The sequence below is a fragment of the Pollachius pollachius genome (genome assembly GCF_949987615.1).
Source record: "Pollachius pollachius genome assembly, chromosome: 12".
Lineage (NCBI taxonomy): Eukaryota > Metazoa > Chordata > Actinopteri > Gadiformes > Gadidae > Pollachius > Pollachius pollachius.
In genome coordinates, this window is record NC_136945.1 from 10,307,898 (window position 1) to 10,335,240 (window position 27,343).

At 45.7% G+C, this 27,343-nt stretch overlaps 1 protein-coding gene across 1 annotated transcript; it reads left to right on the forward strand.

Annotated features, from left to right (window-relative positions):
* Positions 1-655: 655 nt before the first annotated feature.
* LOC307083950 (NFX1-type zinc finger-containing protein 1-like) lies at positions 656-27,343 on the forward strand. Its single transcript, XM_079748025.1, has 19 exons — positions 656-711; positions 1,187-1,261; positions 1,356-2,146; positions 2,423-2,657; positions 2,813-3,162; positions 3,275-3,454; positions 3,551-3,657; positions 4,629-4,867; positions 5,596-5,727; positions 6,376-6,524; positions 6,925-7,078; positions 7,223-7,336; positions 9,324-9,541; positions 9,895-10,034; positions 18,523-18,655; positions 19,044-19,211; positions 23,159-23,269; positions 23,643-23,738; positions 24,095-27,343. The coding sequence occupies exons 2-19, from the start codon at positions 1,201-1,203 to the stop codon at positions 26,462-26,464; spliced, it is 5,748 nt and encodes a 1,915-aa protein (XP_079604151.1). The 5' UTR covers positions 656-711; positions 1,187-1,200; the 3' UTR covers positions 26,465-27,343.

A 27,343-nucleotide genomic window follows, 5' to 3' on the forward strand; every position in this document is an offset into this window, starting at 1 on the left:
CTCTCAAACATTTGAATCCAAGGACACTTATATTTATCTCAACGATCACATTAGGATTCCCTTTGTCAAGTTAACAAGAGAGGAAGTGGGAATCCATGAAGAATTGTTTTATTTTTGACCAGGTCTGGTAGATCCTGCATGTAGAAAGTACAAAAAACATATTTACAGGCCTAAAACCTTCACGATTTTCATATGAGAGGAACATTATAGTAGTCAGTTGATAAAAACGCAAAGTTGGATGGATCAATGATAAAATACCTAAATGAAGCTGAACAAATATAAATGACTATTGGCCAATCAATAATAGCTAGGGATCATTATTGATTGTTCAATAGAACGTTAGAATAAATTCGAAAATCCGAGGATAAGATAATCACAATAAATATAGATACTATTACATAAATAGGTTTAATATATTGCTTTTTATATAGGGTTATAATTAATTATAATTATTTTTTATTATTATAATTATTGATCAGCATAATTGACATTTTTGAAATAATTGAAATTGACAACGAATGAATTGGGGGGAAACGAAACCCAGAAAACCCATTTTTGCAAAATTGAAACAGACAACGAATGAATTGGGGGGGAAACGAAACCCAGGAAACATGATGTCACACGCAGCAACACAGGCGCACCCTTCCCACAGAGCCTTCACTGTGGATCCGGAAAAGTTGGCCCACGCAGAACCGCGAAGGGTTCGTTCAGGTTGGTCTTTAAAGGAAATATTATCTTTAAGGGTGTAACTCTAACTAACTACAAACCCTAACTATGACGACTTGAAATAACATAAATGAGGATGTATTTATAGGCTAAATGAGAACGCTTATTTTGCCTAGGCAAATTCAATGAACCAGCTAACATCATACATAGTGCTCGAGTCCCCGAGTTACATTGTATAGATTATTATTATAATTATAATTATTAATGATTATAATTTATTTATGTTGAACCTGTATTTGTGTACAAAAATATACAGTTGTAGTTGTCCGTTTAGTAACAGTAGCAACACAAAATATAACGTTAGTCGTATCATTTGTACTTCCTTTCAGAAAATAATTGTTAACCGATCCATTTCCAGAGATCATGGGGAGGAAATGAAACTTAGTTTCTCCTGCATGGGCACACCTGTCCTTGATGTTGTTAAACTGACATAATTTTATGCCTTCCTCTTTTTCTTTAGCGACATTTTAAAGTATGGATGGACCAACTGAAAACACAGGGCGTCGAGAATCCATGAAGAGAAATTATGGAAGAGGTAATTTAGAGGATGTCTGAAACGTGTCAGTGTAATAGCCTACTACACTTTCTCTACTGGCTAACAATTTTGCTCCCCCCCCTGAATCATACAGGTGACAACGACTCTTTCAGGCGAGAGACGAGGGCCAGTAGTGAGTGTAGAAATAGTAAAAGGCGGAGGAGAACACAGTGGGGGGAAGACGGCACGGCTGCTACAGGGAGCACAGGACCATGGGAGGACAGAGGAGGGATAGGAGGAAGTAGAGGAGGTTGGAGAGATCAAAGACGCCCTGATGTGAGTCAAGTAGGCAGAGGACAAGGGAGAGGGACAAGTTGGGGAGGAGGTAGATCATGGAGGGGTGGAGATAGATCATTAGGAAGAACAGGGGATAGAGAAAGGAGAGAAGGAAACGCCAGAGGCGGCAGGGGGGGTAGGCGTGGTGGGATGGCCCCTGGAGCAGGTCAATGTGGTAGTCAGGGTTGGGGGGGCGGTCGAGGATCAAGACGCAGGGCGCCTCATTCGAGGTCAGCCCCCCCCAGCGACACCAGGGGGGGAGCGCCACATGGTCGCAGGATGACCTACACGATGCTGGCGGAGCTCTCTGAGAAACCGCCCTCCGAGGTGGCCATCACCCTCTCCTCCTCTCCTGCCTTTCAAGCGCTCCTGGAGGAGCGAGATATCCGGCATGACCTCGTGCAGCTCGTTTGCTCTGCCCTGAGCAGGGCCTTCCAGTCGCACGTGGATAGGAGCACGGTCCAGCACCTTGCTGGTGTGGTGAAGGACAGCGGGTTCCTGCGCACCATCCTCCCGCAATACGTAGGCGGAATAAGTTCAGAGTCCGACCCCACCCGCAGGGAACAGTACCCGCAGCACTTTGACAACATGATAGCTGTCCTGTCTAAGGTACGAAGGCTGCATAGGCAGCTGTACACACTAAATGACATCCCAATTGTTGTGCAATGTTTTAACAACCAAAGTGATGGTAAATAGTTGCTGTTAAAGTTCAATCAAAGAAAGGCAACAGATTTTGTTGATGGAGAGGAAGTATTGATTATATATATTTGCAGTGTGTCCAGTCATAAATGACTTGTGTGCCTAACTTACTCTTTTTAGGATTATGATTATGGTAAATATGATTATTATGATTATTATTATAATGTATATTATTTGGTGCTGCAGGTGCTCAGCATCTTCCCAGCCAGCTCAGTCCAGGCTGTGTCTGTGCTGGTGGTTCTCTTGCGGGCCTCTCTCATTGGCCTGAGGGACTCTGGGGTTGACATCGCACGTCCAACTGAAGAAAAGCTGGAAGACATCCAGGCTTTAAGCCAGCAACTCCAAGAGAGATCCAGGGAGGGGAGCCTGCGTTCAGACCGGGACCATCTTCCCCTCTTATCCGACCAACTCGACAACCAAGGTCATCAATTATTAAGAACGGATGTTTATTGTTTAAGACTAGTTTAAAATGCTGGCAAAGATTTAGACTTGAGACTCATTAATTTTTAACATGCTAACAAATGTACTGTAACTGTAACTCTAAAACTGTAAAGGTGCAAACTTCTGCTCATCCAGGTGAGGAAGAACTGGAGAACTTTCGTACAATACCCATCTATCCAACGCGAGAGGAGTTCCATGAAAATAAGACACCCTACCTGAGGCCCAACGCCACTACTCGCCAACACGCCAACACAGAAACCTACCTCGACACGCACTTCCGACTGCTGAGAGAGGACTTTGTGCGGCCGCTACGTGAGGGGATCCAGAGATTGATCTGGAGCGATTTGGACATGGGGAATACCCAGCAGCTTAAGAAGGAGCGCTTCAATGACATCAGTGTGTACTTTGACGCCAAATTGGAGTCGCCTCTGTGCACACGTTCAGGCTTAGCCTATGTTATCGAATTTGACGTTGAGCCTCTGAAGGTGAGTGTGTGGACCGACGTCCAACTGCCTTTCTATATTAATCACAACAACAATTTAACATTGTTTTGATTATACTGTTATGATGTAATGAAGGAACCATCTTTTTCAACAGTTTGTTCGCTGGGAAAGCTCAAAGCGGTTACTCTATGGTTCTTTGTTGTGCATGTCGTGTGACAATTTTGAGAGCATCCTGTTTGCTACAGTATCTGAACGAGAGCTGAAAGACGTGAAGAAAGGCAGAATTCAGGTCATCTTTTCTGATGAGAGCAAACAAAAGCTGGCAACCATGCAGGTAGGAGTTTGTGTATTTTACTGTGTTACTGTGTTGAGAACTAAGGTGGCATTGTATAATGAATATCTAGCAACAAATACCTACCTTTTCCTACAGACCAATCAGCCGTTTCTGATGGTGGAGACGTCTGCCTACTTTGAGGCCTACCGCCATGTTCTGGAGGGCCTGCAGGAAGTACAGGGAGATGAGCTTCCCTTTCAGAGGTTAAACATTTGTTTTATTTTCCGCTAACAAAAAAACACATACACAGACATTGCAGGATACAATGTCTGTGCATGCGTGAGAGTATATTTATAGAAAGATAATACCGTATTTTCCGCACTATAAGGCGCACTTAAAAGCCGGTAATTTTCTCAAAAAACGACAGTGCGCCTTATAATCCGGAGCGCCTTATATATGGATCAATTGGTTAATTGGTTGATCCATACTGGTTGTAAACGGCGCTCTGTCAAAATGTTTCAGTATGAAAAACCAATAAAAACAATTTAATAATAATAATAAAATGTTTCACTACGACTACGATAAAGCCACACCGCTTGCAGCATTACGGCTATCGTAGTCAGTGCACACAGCATTTTACTGCGCTTACTCACGGAAGGTCACACTATACGATCACAGAGCCAGGAAATCGGGCGGAAGACTGGCCACACTACAAGATTCGAGGGTGCGATGCTCTACTTTGTATCATTCACGTTTGCAAGATATTTAAAAAATCTAAGGTTTGGAACTGCGTAATTGTGTTTTACTTTTTTGTCATAAAGGTTCCAGTTTTATATCTGCTAAATGCAGCAACTCGTCCTCACAGTTGCGTTGTGCGTGACGAGCTATACAATTAGCACAGCTCCATCTAGTGGATGCATAACGCATCCCCAGTCAAACGTTTGACTGCAGTATCTTCTATGCTATGCGCTTTATAATCCGGTGCGCCCTATTTATGAAAAAAGTTCTAAAATAGGTCATTCATTGAAGGTGCGCCTTATAATCCGGTGCGCGTTATAGTGCGGGAAATACGGTAATTAATGTAATACAATACAATCTCACCTCATTAAACCTTATTTTTTTTCTTCAGTAAGTCAACATCACATTGGGTGCTCTTTAATTCCCTGAATCACTTGTATGTCCTTATTTTACAACCAAATCCCCAATGTGTCAATCCCCAATGTGTCCACTTCAGGTATATAGTGGAGTGCAGCCCAGATGTGCAACCCCCACAGTATCTGAGGGAAAACGACACGTACAACCTGGAACAGGTGGCAGACCCTAAGAAGAACCAGAAGATCGAGCCCTTTCACTGCCTCAGGCATGCTGACTGGCCTGCCAAGGAGACCCTCGACCTGGACGAGTCTCAGATGGAAGCCTTTCAATTGGCTCTCACTCAGGAGCTAGCCATCATACAAGGACCCCCTGGCACTGGTAGACACTTCTACTTTAACCATAGATCAAAAATAAACATTAATTGGCAATTCAAGTTTTATACATATATTTATATATATATTTAGCTGATTTCGGATGGTTCACACATTTTCTGATGTGGCAAAGTCGTGCTGGGAGGAGAGGTACAAAAAGTGGGGGAACACACTGTAGGATTAGATCTCATATTCCAATCCTGGTTGGATCCGCATCCATGCTTTTTTTAGTAGGATTTGTATCTGGATCAGTTTGTATCTGGATCAAGGTTATCCAATCCAATGTTGCTTTGGAAAACTGGCACAAAACAAAGGTGGATTACCTGATCATTGTTAGCAAAAATGGGATTTCCAAATCCGAATCATTCTCATCCAGTTATTTGGATGATTGTCTCTGAATGGTCGACAAACATTTGATGATTCAATTCAAACCAGAAGCTTTTGTTTTGGTGAGACCCTGTAGTCATGGAATGTCTTATCTAGTGTAGGAGGTGAGGGAATGTATTTGGTCCTGAGTTCACCTAGTGGTCTGGGACGGGTGCTCGCTGGAGACAGGGAATCATGCAATTGCTAGAGGCCCCCATGCCGATTCAGGCTAGCTAAAACTAGACTCAGGATGAAACATACTCAAAGTAGGGTGGTTTTACCTGAGATGATGGTTTCTCAGGAATGTAAAGCTTAGCAAGCATGTCGTGCTGTTGTTTGGCTGTAACTACATTTCTGATCCGTCTGTAGGAAAGACCCACGTCGGCCTTAAAATCGCCAAGGCTCTGTTGACCAACCAGGAACTCTGGAGTGCCGGTCAGGAGGCTGCGCCAATGCTTGTCGTGTGTTACACAAACCACGCTTTGGACCAGTTCCTGGAGGGTAAGCACCACTGCCACCACAGCCAATGTGGCCCACAGACCCTTCCTATTGGTCTCATTTCGTCCCTCGACCAGGACCACCGAGCCTGTCTCACCTCGCTCTACCAACATGGATGAGAAGCAGGAGAAACCACTGAAGAGCTTAGCTCTATCGGCGATTCGCTGTCAACTAACTGCTATGAGCAAGCACAATTTTATGTCCGTATAGATATGAACTGAAAGTCGATTCCTTACTTTTTCAGATACAGTTACCAAGTAAGAATAGAAATAAGTAACATGGTTCTTTCAATACATCCATGGTTGGGGCATATGCTTTGCAGTTCCTTTGATCATTGATTGTTCCAGCTCTATGCACATGATTCTTCTAGAATGAGCTTCTTCTTGTCACTCAGCCTATCAGGATGCTCTACATAACACTCTTCAACATGTTTAATGAAGTTTAAGCAATATTGAAAATTAACAAATTCTGGTTAACTTGCATACCTCAGCTTTAATGTCAAATTCACTTTATAATTGTATTGGAATGGGTAAAATCTTTTGGGAATTCTGTGAGAGTACAACCCTATTCTGCTCATATTCCAATCTACAAATTGCTTCACACTGCTTTAAGTTTTGCTCTCTTGCTTCGTCTTCCTTTGGATATTTGAAGGTATCCATAAATTTCAAAGAGAAGGCATCGTGAGAGTGGGGGGCCGGAGCAACAGCGAGGACCTAAAGCCCTTCATCCTTAAACATCTAATGGAAGACTTCCGTAAGGCTGGAAAATTGCCCAACTACCTACGATATGCTTTTACAGAGGTGAGATCCCTTGACAAACTGACCGACCGCTAATCATAGCAACTAGATAGGAGATCTATCTATTTATCTGTCTGTCTGTCTGTCTGTCTGTCTGGCTGGCTGTCTGTCTGTCTGTCTGGCTGGCTGGCTGGCTGGCTGGCTGGCTGGCTGGCTGGCTGGCTGGCTGGCTGGCTGGCTGGCTGGCTGGCTGGCTGGCTGGCTGGCTGGCTGGCTGGCTGGCTGGCTGGCTGGCTGGCTGGCTGGCTGGCTGGCTAACCTAAAGCTCTTCTTAGGTCAGATACTTTTGGTATCCACCTGAGCAACTTTTTGGTTATGATTTATGTTGCTTTTTGTGTTCATTTGGACACTGTCCTACACAATTACGAATACAATGTTGAATCGATTAAACCTTTTTTAATAGATTATAAGCGATCTGCAAAGTTGGGAGCATGAAGTCAATGTTCACTCGGTACAACTACAGTGCAGTCAGAAGGGGGTCCTCCGCAAGTACATTCTACAGAAATACATTTCAGATAGACACTGGCCCAGTCTGGAACCGCCTGCAAGGTCCATCTGTAAGTTATTCATGTTTGTGTCTGTTACGAACAGACACAAACAGCATGCTCATATGGAGCGACTTAATTATGTTTGTTTTTCATATTATTCATATGATATTTTTAATGTACATCATTAATCTTCCATGCAATTCTCCCAACAAGCTGGCTGGTACAAAAAGCTGCATTCAAGAGAAAAAAGGCAGAGTCAGATGGTTGAGTGGTTGGGATTAGGTCCCACATCCTTCCAGCAGGAAGCGGAAGAGGAAGCACATGAAGGTGAGGTTCCTGCTTAACAACAAAATTGTAAACTACTTTAATGGTTGCCCTTCTGGTTCCGTCACTGTTGAAGAAAACAGCCATCCATATTTGTACAAATTTAAAATTAGGGTTGGCAATTTATTTTATTGCAAAGCATTTTTGTCATATTTTGTAAATCCTCTTTACATCCCAAAAGCATTTTCATTCTCTTGCGCTCATTGCACATGACCATTGACTTCCACAAGTCTTTAAAGACAGATTGCGGGCCTTGACATTAAGCTTTTTAAGCTTTTTCTGTTATGTTTTATTTGCCCAATAGCAAAACAAACTTGCCCAAAATGGAAAATGTAAACCAAGTATTTGTTGAATTATAATAATTTATTCATGTACAAAACATAACAATTATGGCTGCAACGCTGTCAAACCAGCTAGCCCAACAGAAGAAACACTAGGGCCTCAAAATTAATTAATAGATATATTCATTTATTTTAACATTTATTTTTATTGATTATTATTTGGCTTGTATTGCATCCCGATTCGCTATAATGCAAAGTAATATAATGATTCATTATCAGAAAATAATCACCTGTAGTAAGTAACAGCCCACCATTGGCAACTACTACATCAATCAGAATGACAAAATGTATTTTTATTGATTTGTGGTGATTTCTTTCCTGAAACAATTCCACGGTGAAGTCTGTGGGGTGTAATTTGTAGACGGCCCCTAAAACAGATAGATTTAAAGGTCCCATGACATGCCACCAGGTGTGGGCTGATTAGGTTACAAGCCGTTTTGGAAATCTGTCCCTTATGACATCACAGGTGGGCGTGTCCACCTAGATGTGTGCTGGATAGATCAGTCTACCAGCCTACCCAGTTGACTGTAGCAAACGTTGCTCATCTATCCGTCACACATCTAGGTGGACACGCCCACCTATGAAGTCATAAGGGACAGATTTCCAAAACAGCTTGTAACGGCTAATCAACCCACAACTTTAAGTGCTGTTATCGCACAGTTATCGATAGCTACATGTCGTTGTGATTTTTGTTGATACAGTGTCCTAAACTGTCCTCAACATACTACACCTGTAATGCAGTGAAATTGTGTTGATGAATCCGATTGCGGGGTAGTCACAACCACAATCAGTTAACTTTTACCCGCCGGCAAGATGGACCCACGGAAACTTCCTTTGCCTTATTGTTTCATATCCTGGCGGCGTCTTATTTTCAGGTATCTTTATTTATTTATTTCCGTTACATTTACCTGACACTTGGCCAGTTTTCGGAGGCTGAAGGAACATAACGAAAGTGACTCTTCTTTTTCTTCTATTCCGTATGTGGCTGTTGGCTATACGGAAGTGACTGAACACAAATTATTACTATGATTCTTATTCTCCTGTTTTACCGAAAACCGACGCACAGCGCTGTAGAAAGTTCCTCTCCCGCGATATAGGGGACGTTTATTTTGTAGGCATATTTAGTGTATTTAAAAAAAAAAAATTACTTGTCCGAACGGGAAACTAAATGTCACATTTAAGTTGCCCGATCACAGACACCGGGCAAGCGGGCAATCATTAATGTCGAGGCCTGCTTGCCAGCTAATAATGTGTTTTGGGGGAGTGGATTTTGATGGAGGCCTGAGGGATATTTTAGGTTAGATACTTTCAAAGACTTTCTTCTATACCCTGACAATTGAAAGGAAACAAATAATTTGATCATACAAAAAAGCTTCAGAACATTTATTTCATATTTAAATTACATTTAAATTTAATTTGAATGATATATCTTTTATACAATTTGTAATATCCCTGGCTACACTGACTATCACAGTCTGTATCACAGTAGATTGACATAAGTCAGTACACAAATCTCCTGTATACACACATTGATGTATTAATTACATACATCAATAAATAAAGTGGAATGGGAAGAAATTATAAGCAGCCACATTTCTTAACAAGATTTGCGTAAATAATATTTTCAATTCCTGGTTTCAATGCATCAGACATTGAATCGGACCCAGAAGCGGAACCGGATGAGATGATCCAGAACGCTGAGGAAGCAGACCAGATTCACAATGAGCGATTTATCGAAGTCGGCTTTGAGCGTCCAAAATCGAGGATGACCAGGCAGCAGGAAGTGCACCAAGCAGAGGAACAGATTCTGGCAATGAACTTTAATAACGTCCGCCAACAGAGGGGCCAGAGTGACCAGGAATGGCAGGTAAAGCTGACAGCCTTGTTTCTGTTAAACAGTGACGTCATGCATCTTTAATACATCTTTTAAAATTTTTAGCTGCTTTTTGAAGTGTTTTTTTTAACATGTCAAGGCAGCCTCAAGTGCCTCATGAAGTAAAGAAAGACAATTGGAGTTCCTTGCTCAACGGCAATGGGAGTATTTAGGAAGAGCGAATAGACCATGGCCGTATCATAAATTTCACTCGCTAAACCTTTAACTTATTCATCTGAAATAATACAGACAAGTGATCTAAGCAATCGTAGTTCTTACATACTTTGGAATTGTAATTGTAACCTAGAATAAAACCTTATTATATTACTTTATTCTGAATTGTTCAGATGCAAAGAAACCAGAGGAAATGTATGAAGAGAAAATTCCGGAAGGAACTGGATAAGGAATCAGATATGACTGAAGCAGAGGAAATGGCCATATTTGACGCTTGGCAACTGAGTTTGGCAGAACGATGGAGACTTTATCGGTATGGGTGAACTTTTTTCACTTTCACTTCCTCATGACCTTTTTTTTCAATTATTTATCCTGACTTCACTTAATACTTTCTTTAAAAAATAAATGTATGTAATGCAGAAAGAAGCTTTAAATATGTGAAAAGGTAGATTATCTTTGGCAATATGATGTTTTTGCGACTAAAACAGAAGAAAATGTTGTAAGATTGCGGTTTGATTCTTCAGGGTTTAAATTCACATTTTACATTTGGGGCATTTAGCAGACGCTGTTATTCAAAGCGACTTACAATTAGCACATTTGTCAGAAGTAAGAGAAACAATATGTCACTGTTTGTACAGTAAGGATGGTCATAGTAACAAGTGCCAAGCACTAACAATTGTTAGGTAAACCGATTCCCCATACACAACAAGGATAGCTAGGATAAGATGCTACACAATGGTAGGTACTATTTTTAAGTGGAAGTACGAACAACATACAATAAGTGCGTACATTAAATGACTGGAGGTACAACATACAATAAGTGCGTAAGAGGGGTGTGGGCCGAGGCAGTGGTCCCTCGGCAGCGAGGCTCCGGCGGAAGATAACCATGGTCAACAATTGCGGGCAACAATCACCTTCTCCTCCATGTCATGGTTCAGTCTACTTCAGATTGATGTGGACGTGGAAGAACCAGAGACATCGGAGAACCCGACGCAGTCGTTTGATATCCATAACATCGTCTGGTTGCTCACACAGCTTTTGGCCGTGATATTATATATTATATGAAATAGATATCTATGTATAATATGATAATATTTAGATATAGAGCTCCAGGACTCCCGCCGGAGTGTTCTACAATATTTACAGAACACGGCCAAAGGCTGTGTGTGCCTCGTCATTGCGATACATCCACTGTAAACCGAGCGCATGGTACCGTGGCCGCAAGCTGCTCAGGGCCACACCCCCACCCTCTTCCTTGACCCGCCTCTCTCCTCCTCATTTGCATAAAGACACCGAAACGGCGCATTTGGGGAAAGCTCAATGTGCGACTGGCTCGTAGTGGCTGTAATTCTGCACCACGGCTGAATTTCAGGAACGTCTTCAAAGACTGTGTTTGGGGCCCACTAATATCTATAGTAAAGCATCTGTAACCTTGTAGACAATTGGGCCCTGTTTATTATAATCATTATTTATTATCATTTACTATCATTATTTTATTTCCATATAATATATACTTATTTCTCGATTTCCCCTTTCTGTACCACATCTGCATATATTCTATTGCCCATTGGGGTTACAAAACTTGGCGAGCTAGCCAGGAGGGATTTATTTGTGACAACTGCACATTTGCAACCTTGACAATTAAGGTGAACCACATTTGAACAACTGGAGCAACCTAAGGTTAATTTGCCATTCATTTAATTTGAGTTTCACTTTTATTTTGGTGCATTGTGAAATCACAAAATGTTAAGGTTCTGAACGCTGTTTTAGTCAGTGGACTTACTCACATCGAGACAGACAATGAAATTTTTGACTTCCTGAAACAGTTTGGTCCTGTAGCTAGGCTGATTGATGTGCCTTCAGTTGGTAGAGAAGTAACTGTTATCGTTGAGTTCCAACATGAGGCTACAGTCAAAGAGCTTGAGAAACTGTATTTACCTCTTGACCGACCTTGCATTGCACACCCAGAAGTTGTGCACCGTGTTCAAAGCCTATCAAGTGTCTATAGTAGTGAAGTAAGTTCCTCAGTAACCGAAACCTACCTGTCCGAGTTGAGGGATTTAGCAAAAAGGAGTAGCAGGTCTTTTGAAGACATTTTGCGGGTGGAGTTGGGTAGGATCGGAGAGTCTGTGGGGAGGGAGGTCCCAGTAACTGTTGCTGAAACCCTTGTAGAACAAGAGCCATTTCCCCTTACAGATGAGCCCCAAACCACACCACCTTTCTCCCCTGCTAGTGAACATGTACTCCCAGTAAGTGTCACCCCTCAGCTTAGTGAGACTGGTCCAGAAACCTTTCAAAATCAAGGTAAGACAATTCAAACCTCCCAGATCCCGTCCAACCTACTCAGCATGCCTGAGGTGCAACGTGTCATTGTAGAGCACATTGTAAAAAGCAGTGGGGTAGCATCTCATTCCAACTCTGCTTATAGACTGAAGTCCTTCTCTGGGAGAGTTCCGCGCCCTGCTTTCGAAATTGACTATGAGGCATGGCGCAACAGTGTGGATTTCTGCTTGAATGATCCCACAATTTCAGAAACCCAGACTGTAAGAAAAATAGTTGAAAGTCTTTCACCTCCAGCCTCCATCATCGTGAAATCACTTGGTCCAAAAGCAACTTCTAATGCTTATCTCACACTGCTTGATTCAGCCTATTCCATAGTGGAGGATGGTGATGAGCTCTTTGCTCGCTTCTTGAACACCAACCAGAATGTTGGTAAAAAAGCTTCTGACTACTTGCAGAGACTTCACACTGCTTTGAGCTTAGTTATCAAAAGGAATGGAATTGCTTCGGGTGAGGCTAACAAGCACCTTCTCCGTCAATTCTGTCGTGGTTGCTGGGATAGCTCACTGATAACCAATCTCCAGCTTGAACAACGCAAAGGTGAGCCTCCATCTTTCGCTGAACTCCTGCTTCTAGTACGTACTGAAGAGGATAAGCAGTCAAATAAAGCAACAAGGATGAAACAACACCTTGGGATCACTAAGACAAAAGCTCTTTCCCATCTCCAGACCACCTGCATGCCCAGCATTGGCAGTCTTGATCCTGTCTCAGAGGATATTTCCTCTGCTACTACTAACGACCTCAGAAAGCAGATTGCAGATCTTCAGGCTCAAGTAGCGCAACTCGAAGTTAACAGCACAGAGAAACATGCAAAAAAGGCATCAAAAGATCAACAAATGGCAAAAGACAAAGAGTGAACCAGAAACACAAGAACTCAAACAGATCACAGCAAGGTTGCCAAAACCTTGGTATTGTTTCAGATGCGGTGAAGATGCTCACATTGCCTCTGCTTGCAGTTATGACCCAAACCCAGCGTTAGTAGAGGCAAAGAAGAAAGCCCTAAGAGAGAAACAGCGTGTGTTGGAAAGTCACCACTACACCCCTGATTTAAACTAATTGGAGCTTCTGTTGAAGGGCAAACGGGAGCTCAAAATGAGCATCGTCCTATCGTTACAAAGACTAAGAAAGCTGTGAGCCTAAAGGCTGGTGTTTGCCGCAACAACAAACTTCCGCACCGACTTGTGGGAAGAAAATGTACAGCCAGAGTAGCAGTTGATGGAGTGGACTGCTGTTGTCTACTCGACACTGGCTCACAAGTCACAACCATAGCCATGGCCTTCTACCAAGAACATTTATCTAAGCATCAAATCAAGCCGATAGCCGACCTTCTTGAGGTCGAAGGAGCCAATGGCCAGACTGTCCCATATCTCGGATATGTGGAAATCGAAATAAAGTTCCCAAAAGACTTCTTTGAAACTGAACCTGAAATATCCACCTTAGCTCTTATTGTGCCTGATATTCGTTCAAACAGTGACACCCCACTGCTGATTGGCACAAACACTCTTGACCCCTTGTATGAGCTGCTGTGCGAATCGCCCTTGCCAAATCATCAATTTTCTTCCTATGGCTATCAGCAGGTGCTAAAAACACTTGAGGTCAGGAAAAAACAAGCCGATAGTGGCAAGATAGGTTTGGTGACCCTCAAGGGTCGGACCCAGGAAGTTCTTCCTGCAAACCAGAAACTGCTGCTTGAGGGATTTGTGGGTGCTAATCAGGCAAAGTCTGAGCTGTGGGCACTACTCGAACAACCAACTACCTCATCTCTGCCAGGTGGTGTCTTTGTCGATTGTTGCCTGATCACCCTGCCAACGCATGGTCCTTACAAAGTGCCAGTGCTACTCAGAAACGAGACTGATCATGACATCATCTTGCCTACCAACTGTGTTATTGCTGAGTTAATTGCTCCTGGTAGTGTCCTTCCAAATCCTGTACCAGATCAAAATAACCAAAAAGTCTCTGCTACATGTCCCCACCAGCAGCAGACTACAGACTCAAAACCTACTTTGAGTTTTGACTTTGGTACTTCACCTCTTTCTGAAGAGTGGAAGCAGAGAATCACTCAAAAGTTGAATACTTTCTCTGATGTGTTTTCTCACCATGACCTCGATTTTGGTCATGCAACTAAGACCCAACATCACATTAAGCTTAAAGACGAGAACCCATTCAAACAGAGATCCCGACCGATTCATCCTCATGATTACAAAGCAGTCAAAAAGCATCTGCAAGCTCTTTTAGATGCTGGCGTCATCAAAGAGTCAGAGTCTCCATTCTCGTCGCCCATTGTAGTAGTTCGGAAAAAGAATGGTGACGTGAGGTTATGCGTGGATTATAGGAAACTAAATCTGCAAACCATCCGTGATGCATATGCACTGCCAAATCTTGAGGAGTCCTTTTCAGCTCTTGCTGGATCACAATGGTTTTCTGTTATGGACCTCAAATCTGGGTATTACCAGTTAGAAATGAACGAAGCAGACAAGCCAAAGACAGCTTTTGTGTGCCCCTTCGGGTTCTATGAATTTAACCGTATGCCCCAAGGAATCACAAACGCTCCAAGCACTTTTCAAAGGCTCATAGAGAAGTGCATGAAAGACCTCAATCTGAAAGAAGTTCTTGTCTTCCTTGACGATTTGATCGTGTTTTCCAGTACACTTGAGGAGCATGAGACCAGGCTCATTCATGTCCTTGAACGCCTGAAAGAATACGGACTCAAGCTTTCACCTGAAAAGTGTAAGTTCTTTCAGACCTCCGTTCGCTATCTAGGACACATAGTGTCCAGAGATGGAGTGAAAACTGATCCCGATAAGACAGAGGCTTTAAAAACCTGGCCAAGACCACAAACCTTGAAAGAACTCCAGTCATTCCTGGGATTTATCGGTTACTACCGGAGGTTCGTGAAGGACTATTCAAAGATAGTTAAACCACTTACCTCTCTCACCGCAGGCTACCCACCTCTTCGGAAAGGCTGTAAATCCAGTCCGGGTGACGGTAAATACCTAAATCCCAAGGAACCGCTTGGAGAACGTTGGCGTGATGCATGTCAGCAAGCCTTTGAAAGCATTATCGAAAAACTTACTTCTTCACCTGTGCTAGGCTATGCTGATCCAAAACTTCAGTATTTCCTTCATACAGATGCAAGCACCATCGGTCTTGGAGCTACTCTGTACCAAGAACGGAACGGAGTGACACGTGTAATTGCCTACGCAAGCCGAGGTTTATCACGCAGTGAGTCCAGATACCCTGCTCACAAATTAGAATTTTTGGCCCTTAAATGGGCCATAACAGACAAATTTCACGACTATTTGTATGGTAACACATTCACTGTTATCACAGATAACAATCCTTTAACCTACCTTCTCACCACGGCGAAGCTTGATGCCGCTAGCTACCGCTGGCTGGCAGCATTGTCCACAATCAATTTCAACATCAAATATAGACCCGGAAAACACAATCTTGATGCAGATGGTCTGTCCCGAAGGCAACATGGTGTGGCGGAAGATGACATGAGTTTTGAGGAGGAGGGTCGTATCCAAGAGTTCAGATCCCATCTCATGTCATCTTTCAAGGATGTAGGGTCACAAATCCTCCTTGCAGATACAGTTGCCGCAACCTGCCAGAAACATACAGTCCTTATGCAGAATGACTTGTCTTCCTTTGGGCTGGTACAATCTCTTGCCATGTCCCCTGCTGCTATCCCTGTCATGTTTGAACAGGAGGATCTTAAGAATGGTCTTCTGACTATACCAAAGTACAGTCAACCTGATCTGATGCAGATGCAGAGAAATGACCCTGTCATTGGAAAAGTCATTCGCTTGTTGGAAGCAGGGACCAACTTACCTGCCAATTACAAAGCTGACTCCCACGATCTTCACTTGATCTTGAATGAATGGAAGCGCCTTGAGCTACAAGACGATCTTCTTTACCGAAAGTGCCTGTCTGGAACAGAGATTCTGATGCAGTTCGTTCTCCCTGAGGCCCTCAGATTCACTGTGTTGCAAAACCTTCATGATCATATGGGCCATCTAGGAAACGAGCGAACAGTTGAACTTACAAGATCTCGCTTCTATTGGCCCAAAATGGCCTCAGAGATTGAGAAGAAAGTGAAAACTTGTGAGAGGTGTGTCCGCAGAAAAGCCTCTCCTGACAAGGCAGCCCCACTTGTAAACATTAATACCACCAGGCCGTTGGAGCTAGTCTGTATGGACTTCCTCTCAATAGAGCCTGATAGCAAGAACACAAAAGACATCTTAGTGATCACAGATCACTTCACAAAGTACGCCGTGGCCATCCCTACAAGAGATCAAAAGGCCAGTACTGTGGCAAAGAGTCTGTGGGAACACTTCCTAGTCCATTATGGTTTTCCAGAGCGACTCCACAGTGACCAGGGAAGAGATTTCGAATCTCATACCATCCGAGAACTGTGCTCCCTGCTAGGTATACGCAAAGTAAGAACCAGCCTGTATCACCCCAGAGGTAATCCTGTGGAGCGCTACAACCGGACTTTACTGAGTATGTTAGGTACATTGAAGGACACAGAGAAAACCCACTGGCGTGACTTCGTTAAGCCGCTGACTCATGCCTACAACTGTACCAGAAATGATGTCACAGGCTTCTCCCCATATGAACTTATGTTTGGGAGGCAACCCCGTCTACCCATTGATATTGCCTTCGGACTACCACTCACTGACAAACAGCCCCTCTCACATTCACAGTATGTGAAAAAATTGAAAAGCCATCTTGAGGAGAGCTACCAAGTAGCCATCAATAACTCTCGCAAAGTGGCTGACAAAAACAAGAAGAGGTTTGACAAAGTCATTCGTGAGTCTACCTTGGATGTTGGAGACAGAGTCTTAGTCCGAAATCTTCGTCTCAGAAGTAAACACAAACTGGCAGACAGGTGGGAATCGACTACATATATAGTCACCAAACGAATGGGCGAAATGCCTGTATACACAGTGAGACCAGAAAAAGAGTTTGGACCTCTGAGAACACTCCATAGGGATCTCTTACTCCCTTGTGGTTTTCTCTCACAGACAGAAGAGGAACCTGAGCGCATTAGTAAACCTCAAAAACCCAGAAACCGACAAAGCCCAGATCAACCAGAGGATAACAGCTGGAATCAAGAGGATGACGAAGATACCTGTTATCACTTTGAACCATCACAAGAAATAAAAGAGACACGTTTCATCGAAATCATTGACAACCCAATAAAAAACACAGACATTCACAGAGAGGAATATGAAAAATCTGAAGGAGAGCCATGTGCAAATTCACCTGGTTCAGAACCACAGGAAGATCAGGAGATCCCTCTTGTGAAAATGACTTACCTGATGAACCGGCTAAAGTTCCTCACTCACCTGAAACTTTTTCCATGCAAAAATCTGTGAATGAGGAGTCTAGCCATGTATCACATCAACCTGAAAAAGAAACAGAGCCATACTTACCTGAAATGGTACAAGGAAACACACCAAATGGAGAGTCTGAACCTGAGGCTAAGGACAGTGAAACGAACATGCATCCATCCATGCAGGAGTACTCCTTAGCAGATACACCAGACCTACAGACCAAAACGAGCCCTGTACATACAGAAAGCCAGAATGATGCAGAAACAGAAATGTTAAATCAGATCAATGAGCACTCAGACACTGAACCTCAATCCATCAGAAGATCTGAGAGAATTAGACAACCACCCCGTAGACTTGACTATCCCGAGCTAGGAAATCCCTTAGTCACAGTGGTTAAGTCATTGTTCCAGGGTTTAAGTAAAGCTTTTATTGATTCCCTGAATGTTGATCAAGATTATTGGTCACAGAGTCAAGCCTTTGAAATAACAACCCCTATTTTAGAGTAACATGCAACGGGACGTGCATGATATTTAAGAGGGGAGGATGTAACCTTGTAGACAATTGGGCCCTGTTTATTATAATTATTATTTATTATCATTTACTATCATTATTTTATTTCCATATAATATATACTTATTTCTCGATTTCCCCTTTCTGTACCACATCTGCATATATTCTATTGCCCATTGGGGTTACACATCCATAAAGTAGAATGCCATGGGACGTTTAAGAATAAAAACACTGTTTTATCAATAGACAATAGCAGTCTATCAGTCCAACAACACGACTGTGATATACTGTGTAAACTTCAAGCCAATTAAAACAAAGATGAGCTTGTTCATCGTCTGTTAAAAGTATGCAATAAGCATATAAAAAAAGTAGGCTTTATTTTTAAATCTCTGTGGCCCATTGGCCAATCCTGCACAGCCCGGTACCGGTCCGCGGCCAGGTGGTTGAGAACCCCTGCTTTATGGGATACAACTCTCTTTCAAGTTTTGTAACAAAAATAGTATCCCTAAAAGGACGGCATGACGTCCACGGGGTCCAAGTTCTGAAGTTCCTGATGAGGATCGTAAAAGAAAATGGTGTGTTTTTCTCTCCCCACGTCATCTTCTGCAGGCTATGGGTGTCACGCTACAGGGCTTTTCTGCAAGATAAACTTCAGAAGTCCATGGAGGAATACCAGAACACGGTGGAAAGGTTGGAGGAGGTGCGGCTCAACGAGAAAATCAGCCTCCTCCGCAACGCCAAGGTATAACCACAGCTATTATAGAGTGAGAGAGTTATGCCATCCCGGTTGAAGGAACATACAGGAAAGAGATTGCAGTATCATGCTTGAAAACCACGGGTAGTGTGCTAGACAGAGTGTAACGCACGGAGATGGGATTTTAATCTCCATCTACTTAAACTTTAAGTGGGCTATTCACAGGTTATTGTGAATTCACTATTATATGCAATATCGAGCATACTGGCTACAATCATTTGCACCCCTGGTGGTCAATGCACATATTCAGCCAAGTTACTTATCTTTTTTTTAGAACACCTTTTGGTAAAACTAAGACTTACGATTCAAGAGGTAGATGCAAAATTCAAGAGGCTTCATTTGTCAAACATCAAAATGTTGTGTAATGCCCAACCAGGTCATCGGCATGACGACCACAGGGGCGGCCAAGTTCCGTCAGATCTTGCAGGAAGTGCGTCCGCGGCTGGTGATAGTGGAGGAGGCTGCTGAGGTGTTGGAGGCCCACACCATCACCTCTCTGAACCCAGAGTGTCAGCACCTCATCCTCATCGGAGACCACCAGCAGGTACTCCTACAACAACAATAACAACAGAGAACACATGTTGGGTCTTAAAGCTGCACCATGTCACGTCAGCACTTTAGTTAAAGGGTCTCTGGTGATTAGCCAATACAAGCCAGTCGATACAGTCCACTGAGAGGGCTGGTAGGGTGATCAATCGATCCATCTATCTTAATATCAACTTCAATTCAATTTCTTTATTGGCTTGAAAGACACATGTTCAAGAAAATGTTAAATGTTGCTAGAGATTATACCAAAATTAACAATAACGAAGATCTAGATGCCATAATAATATGAATCCTACTTTCATACACCTGGGCGGACAATGCCATGTGTGATGTTACCACACTGTCGACTTTGAAAGAGCTTGTACTGGCAAATCAACATCAGCACACCTGCTGGTAAAATAGAGGCCCTTTGAAAAGAAAAGAGAATAACAAATAAAACCCTTTCCCTGGGAATATTCCCTTTGTCCCTATAATGTGGACACATTAGGATAACTAATCTAATGATTCAAGATTCAAAGATTTTTATTTGTCTCATACAGGATGTGCAGTGAAATTGTTTGTGTGACATACTCTGTATTCTATACTCAGTACTCTAATGCAAGCTCCATACCTGAGGGGGTTGGATTAGGGGAGCAGAGTCAAACTACAACAAGTGAAATATTGCAGAGTCAATAATTCCCGCTTGATTAGAAGTGTCAATCACATATGCTATAAGTAAAGCAACTTGACACATTATTACTCAAACAAATGTAGTATTTTACTCAGGTAGGCTGCTGTTCAATGACCAAGGCCCTAAAGGGGACATGCCTTGAACTAAAACACATACATATTGTGGCATCCCGCCGCCAGACCTCGGACCGGGTGGGTCCGAGGACACGCAGTAGACGGGGGTTTACCGTCGCCACCCTCCAGCCGGCGACAGAGAGCACCACGTCTCTCCCCCCAATCAGCGCAATCGGAGACACCTGGCCGGAGGAAGGGAAAGGACCAGGAGCCGGGCTTAAAAGGCACCAGACCGGGCGAACCAGGAAGTGCCACGGAGAGAGTCCGCACCAACGGGAGAGTGACACGGCGGGAGTCCGCACCAACGGGAGAGTGACACGGCGGGAGTCCGCACCAACGGGAGAGTGACACGGAGGGAGTAAGCACCAGACCGGGCGAACGGCAAGGGACGCGGAGGGATTCCGCACAGCGCCGGGCAAGTGACACGGCGGGAGCGCTCGCTAGACCGGGAGAAGGGCGAAGCGACACGGAGGGGATTCCGCACCACGCCGGCGATCTAGAGGCTCACGGAGACCCTAGCACGAGTATACAGACTAGTAATTATTCTCGTGAAATAAACGCAGAATGCGGCTTTAACCCTTGATTTCTGTGTGATTCCTACCGGGTATCTGACAATCGGGGAAACGGGTTGCCACATATGGTGGAGAATGCAGGCAACTCGACCGCGCTACGGGCCGGTTTTGTGAGGGAACCCCCTTCAGCTGGCATGCAGAACCCGGATGGGACCGCGGCGACGGCCGCCCAGCAGCAGCAGCGGGAGACCACGGAGAGTCTGGCCCTGCGCTACGAGGTCGTACTACGGCTCACCGAACTAAGCGCCGCAACCGCCGCCGCGACCGCCGCCGCGACCGCCGCCCCGTTGCAGCCGGAGACGACGCTGCCGGAGACGACGCCGCCAGAGACGAAGCGGCCCGAGACGAGGCCGCGGGAGATGAGGCCGTGGGAGGCGGGGCCGCGAGACGAGCCACGCCGGCAGCAGACGCAGCCATGCATGCGAGCGACCTGCTGGGCGCAGGGGAAAACGGGAAGCCCGACCATACCGGCGCGGGTAATGAACCAGGACACGCAGGCCCTCGTGGATACCGGCAGCGTGGTCACTCTCCTCCGCCCCGACTTGGCGGGCGGGAAGGAGGGCGCACCCATAGAGGTGACCTGCATACACGGGGACACCCGGACGTTCGAGACCTGCCACGTCGTCATCCGGACCCCGCACGGGGTATTCACGACGCGGGCAGGGATCGTACCCCACCTACCGGTGCCGCTGCTAATCGGGAAGGACTGCCCGATCTTCCACCGGCTACAGGACCCGGCGCGTGAACTCCGGAGCCGGAGAGAACCACCCCGCAGAGGGGTGAGGGGAGCTCAACAGGCCTACGGGGCCACCAGGCCTCTGTCGCCCCCTGGAGGGCGAACAGAGGAGGCTGAGCCCGCGGCCTCACAGGCACCAGAGGCCGTGGCGCTGCTCGAGGCCGACTCGGAGCCAGAGACCGACATCGACACCGAGCCCACGACAGAGGCCTCACCGGAACCAGAGGCCGTGGCGCTGCTCGAGGCCGACTTGGAGCCAGAGCTCGAGGCCGAGCCAGAGGCCGACGTCAACACCGAGCCGGAGGCAGAGGCAGAGACGGAAGCGGCAGAGACGTTAGTCGGAGCAAGGGACTCCGCAAAAGAAGTTGAGGACGACCACCTGCCCGTGTCGATCCCCAATGAAGCCGCCATCGCGCTGGATGTGGATGGGGACGACCTCCCGGAGACAGGTAAACCTGTGAAGCCTCCAGATCCCGACAAGAGCTCAGACGACCACTGGGTCCCCTCTGGACCCACGGGCCACGACGACGACGACCTGATGGAGGAGGGGACCAAGGACCCCGGCTCCAAGAAGGCGTCGACCGCCAAGCCGCTGCAGCGAATCACAGTGGACCACGAGTGTGCCTATCAAGCCCAGAGCCGGTGGAGGGCGGAGGGAGGTCATCCTGGTCACCGACCACGCCCCCCTGAAACGGATGGCCGGAGCCAGGGACACCAACGCACGAGTGACGCGGTGGTTCCGGGCCCTCCGAAACATCAGGTACTATCTCCTAGGGAGGGAGGTCATCCTGGTCACCAACCACGCCCCCCTGAAGCGGATGGCCGGAGCCAGGAACGCCGACGCCCTGTCACGCCGGGATGCCTGCCTGAGCGGGCTCACCGACGACCAGGGGCCTGAGCAAGCGGTGGAGGAGTGTGGCATCCCGCCGCCAGACCTCGGACCGGGTGGGTCCGAGGACACGCAGTAGACGGGGGTTTACCGTCGCCACCCTCCAGCCGGCGACAGAGAGCACCACGTCTCTCCCCCCAACGCACGAGTGACGCGGTGGTTCCGGGCCCTCCGAAACATCAGGTACTATCTCCTAGGGAGGGAGGTCATCCTGGTCACCAACCACGCCCCCCTGAAGCGGATGGCCGGAGCCAGGAACGCCGACGCCCTGTCACGCCGGGATGCCTGCCTGAGCGGGCTCACCGACGACCAGGGGCCTGAGCAAGCGGTGGAGGAGTGTGGCATCCCGCCGCCAGACCTCGGACCGGGTGGGTCCGAGGACACGCAGTAGACGGGGGTTTACCGTCGCCACCCTCCAGCCGGCGACAGAGAGCACCACGTCTCTCCCCCCAATCAGCGCAATCGGAGACACCTGGCCGGGGGAAGGGAAAGGACCAGGAGCCGGGCTTAAAAGGCACCAGACCGGGCGAACCAGGAAGTGCCACGGAGAGAGTCCGCACCAACGGGAGAGTGACACGGCGGGAGTCCGCACCAACGGGAGAGTGACACGGCGGGAGTCCGCACCAACGGGAGAGTGACACGGAGGGAGTAAGCACCAGACCGGGCGAACGGCAAGGGACGCGGAGGGATTCCGCACAGCGCCGGGCAAGTGACACGGCGGGAGCGCTCGCTAGACCGGGAGAAGGGCGAAGCAACACGGAGGGATTCCGCACCACGCCGGCGATCTAGAGGCTCACGGAGACCCTAGCACGAGTATACAGACTAGTAATTATTCTCGTGAAATAAACGCCGAATGCGGCTTTAACCCTTGATTTCTGTGTGATTCCTACCGGGTATCTGACAATCGGGGAAACGGGTTGCCACAATATATACATATACATTTTTGATATTTTCTTTCCTGGTAGCTGCGGCCTAGTGCTACAGTGTACGATCTGGCCAAGAACTTCAGTCTGGAGGTTTCCATGTTCGAGAGGCTGGTGAAAACTGGTTTCCCTTTCGTCAGGCTCAACTATCAGGTTGGTACGATGGCAGCCTCCTGCCTTGATTTAAGAAAGGCTGGAAATATTCACTCTTCTCAGTCAGAGAGTATGAAATGTTGTAGACATAAGTTGTAGACCTAAATATATATATTGATGTGATGTGTGTTAATATGTATGGGTCTTTCTACATACAAAACATATTTAAAATAAATAAAACATGTTGAAACAATAAAAGCAAAACCAAATATTATATAATATTTTCTGAATTTGGGTTCAACACTTCACTGATGTCCCTTATTGGTTTGTAAGCAAAAGATTAAACGATGATGGGCTGTTTTAATGTTCTCTTAATGTGTGTGTGTGTGTGTGTGTGTGTGTGTGTGTGTGTGTGTGTGGTCGTTGGGTCAAGCATCGCATGAGGCCCGACATCGCCCGCCTCCTGACTCCTCACATCTACCCCGAGCTGGAGAACCACCCGTCAGTCATGGACTACGACAACGTCAAGGTGATTGTTGAATCCACTGCCTCTGCCTCAGGGGGGCAGACATCTGCTGCTCTCTCCTCCAGCAGTACACACCTACTGGCCTGAGGCTTTTACATCTATTTAGAGGGATTCAGAGCGTATGACCTTATGAGGGGAGATGGCGTTTCCAGTGTGTGTTTTTGTTTGTTAGTGCATTTGATCTATTGATCTGATATTATTTTACTATCAACTAGTTTTCTTTGTCCCTTCTACATTTAAAATTGTCTCCTAACGTCTCTCTTTCCTCCTATTGAATGTTTTTTAATACTTGTATATGTCCAAATAGATAATCCTTTCAGAGCCATAATGTATATTCTCGATTGTCTGCTTTATCACAGGGCATCCAAACCAATCTGTTCTTCCTGGAGCACAGCCACCTAGAGGAAAACCTCAGAGATGGGAAAAGTCACGAGAACAAACATGAAGCCATGTTTGTAGTTGCTCTGTGTCGCTATCTTCTGATGCAGGACTACAATCCAGAACAGATAACTATCCTCACCACGTACAGCGGACAGCTCTTCTGCCTGCGCAATATGATGCGCTCCTCCGAGTTTGCAGGGGTCAAAGTGCATGTGGTTGACAAGTACCAAGGGGAAGAGAACGACATTGTCTTGCTGTCTCTGGTCCGCAGCAACACCATGGGCAGTGTGGGCTTCTTGAACATTCCCAACCGCGTCTGCGTGGCTTTATCACGTGCCAAGAAAGGCCTCTACTGCATCGGAAACAGTGCAATACTGAGCAAGGTCAAACTGTGGAGCAATATCTTCGGCACCTTGAAAGAGAATGATCAGATGGGTAAAGCGCTCACTCTGTGCTGTCAGAACCACCAAGTAAAACAGATTCAGGCCGCCTGCTCTGAGGACTTCAAACAAGCCCCCGAAGGGGGGTGTTTGATGCCTTGTGAGTTCCGCTTGGACTGCGGCCATGTTTGTGCTCGAGTATGCCATCCTTATGACCCCAAGCACAAGAAGTACAAGTGTGAGAAACACTGTGAGAGAAAACTGTGTGATCGTGGACACAGGTGCCCATTGGCTTGTCACCGTCAATGCCCAGCGTGTCCGGTGAAGATTGAGAAGACCATACCAGTTTGTGGGCACAAGCAAATGGTCCCTTGCTACATGGACCCTGCTGACTTCAAATGCAGGGTAATGGTTCCCCTGATTCTCGAGTGTGGACACACCCAGAGTGATAACTGCTTCTACAAGACAAAGGACTATGAGCCTAAATGTAGGATACAATGTGACCTACAGCTGAAATGTGGCCACAGCTGTACTGGTACTTGCTACGAATGCAACCAGGGGCGCTATCACCTCCCATGCTCCTACCACTGTGAACGTCTGCTCATTTGTTCCCATAAGTGCAGGGAACCTTGCACCAGTGAGTGCCCTCCATGCAAGCTGCCCTGCGAGAACGTCTGCATCCACAGCAAATGCAAGAAACGTTGTGGCCAACCCTGTGCCCCTTGCACAGAGCCTTGCGCCTGGCAATGTCCGCACCAAAGCTGCAGCAAGCTTTGCCACGAACCTTGTGACCGCCCGCCATGCACGAAGCCCTGTTCCAAAATGCTGGGCTGCGGCCACCCCTGCATAGGCCTCTGCGGAGACAAATGTCCAAAGAAGTGTTGCGTCTGTGATCACGACGAGGTTACAGAAATATTCTTCGGCTCTGAGGACGATCCCGAGGCCTACTTCATTCAACTGGAGGACTGTAGTCACATTGTTGAGTCCAAAGCTATGGACACATACATGGAGATGGACCAGCAGTCAGAAGAAAATGAGCAGATGGTCATCAAACTGAAAGAGTGCCCCAGATGTCGCACTCCGATCCGCAGAAACCTTCGCTACGGCTCTCACATCAACCGCAGCCTGGCCGAGATAGAGAAAGTCAAGGAGAAGATAAATGGACACAAGATAGATATTGAAATTGAAAGCAACACCCTCAAAGTGCAATGGGAAACCAACAGACAACTTCTTACACATTTGCCATACAAATGTCAAGATCATGTTCAAAGCCAATTGTCAGAGTCAGATCTCACAGCTAATGACTTGCTGGGTCTGGAACATACAATGCTGTTCTTGGAGAGAGCCGCCATGCTTCTCAAGATCCAAAGGAAGGAGATGACTGGAAACCACAGTCTCAGTTTCAGGGACAAAGTTGATGTGTTCCTCCAATGGCTTCTTCACCCAAATCAGAAATTCACTGAACAACAAGTCTCAGACTTGCAAAAAGAGCTGCAGAGACTCACCCTATTGGCTGAACTCAACGCACGGTGCACAATGGCAGACGCAAGAGAACAAATGACAAAAATCCAGGATGAGGTAGATGCTATCAGGAGGGTTCTGGATAAGATTGACTCGTTCACTGAAGAAGACGCAGTCAAAGTGAAGCTGACCCTAAAGGATATAGAAGAAAAGATCCCCTACACGGGCCTTGGCATTAGTGATAAGGAGAGGGAGATGGTCGTCTCAGCTCTGAAGTTGCCACCTGGTCACTGGTACAAGTGTCCCAACGGCCATGTCTATATCATAACGGAGTGCGGAGGGGCAATGGAGAGCAGACGCTGCCCAGACTGTGATGCCACTATCGGTGGACAGAGTCACGCTTTGGCCAGTGGAAACCAGGTAGCCTCAGAGATGGACGGAGCACAGCACGCGGCTTGGTCCGAGGGCAATAATCTGTTGAATTATGGCCAAATAGACTTTGACTAAAACACGATCACCTGTTGGCTGACCAGGATTTTGCATCTGGGGATTGTTAATTGGTTGGTAGGTTGACAGGTTTAGTATGTTGGCAAGTTAATTTGACTACTCTTACGTACTCTTTAGTACTTTTACATCTTGCAAAATTGTCATATGCAAGAATTTTGCCAGATTATATGGGTATATTGATAAGAGGACTATGTAACTTTAATGCTATGGTCAAAATTGTTTTTATTCTTTTTAGATACATACATGCCTAAAAACAGATGCACACAAGGTATAAATAACATGGCTACACTGGTAGATCAATTAGAAAATATATCTTTACATAGAGCAGTACATTTGAATAACTTATGATGCGTTCTTTCTTGTTTATGCTTGAAGTGTACTTCATCACTTCAGTTATTACATAAACATAGTCCAACCTCCTAGCTTAAAACAAAATCAACTGCTTGCACTGCGAGGAAATGTGTCAACTCTCCACTCATGAATCAAAGGACAACTACGTTGGGGAAAAGCACAACCTACTAAAATAGCATTGTCAAGATAAGTAATGAAAACAATCACATTTTAAATGGATGTCTTGCAAAGTTACAGAGCGGGGCAATAATGGACAAAAATGCTTACATTTTTTTTTAATAAGAATATATCTATGCTGAATAATTATCTCATATAACATGTTAGGATGCTCATTGTCAGAATTACAATAGACCAGTAGGCCTACTTTTTTACCAGGTCTGGTAGAACCAGAGTGTGTGTAGAAAGTACCAAAAAAAGAACTTAGTAGAAGATGACTTGTTAATCATTTTCCTGTGACGAGAAGAAGAGACGGACCACAAAGGAAAGAAAGAGGTCACTATGTAGACAGAAATGCTATCAAAATAAGGT

Coding starts and splice junctions, on each gene's coding strand:
- LOC307083950 (XM_079748025.1), top strand. CDS start 1,201: ATGGATGGACCAACTGAAAACACAGGGCGTCGAGAATCCATGAAGAGA. Junction 3,163..3,274: donor TTGACGTTGAGCCTCTGAAG/GTGAGTGTGTGG, acceptor CTTTTTCAACAG/TTTGTTCGCTGGGAAAGCTC. Junction 7,337..9,323: donor GGAAGAGGAAGCACATGAAG/GTGAGGTTCCTG, acceptor TCAATGCATCAG/ACATTGAATCGGACCCAGAA.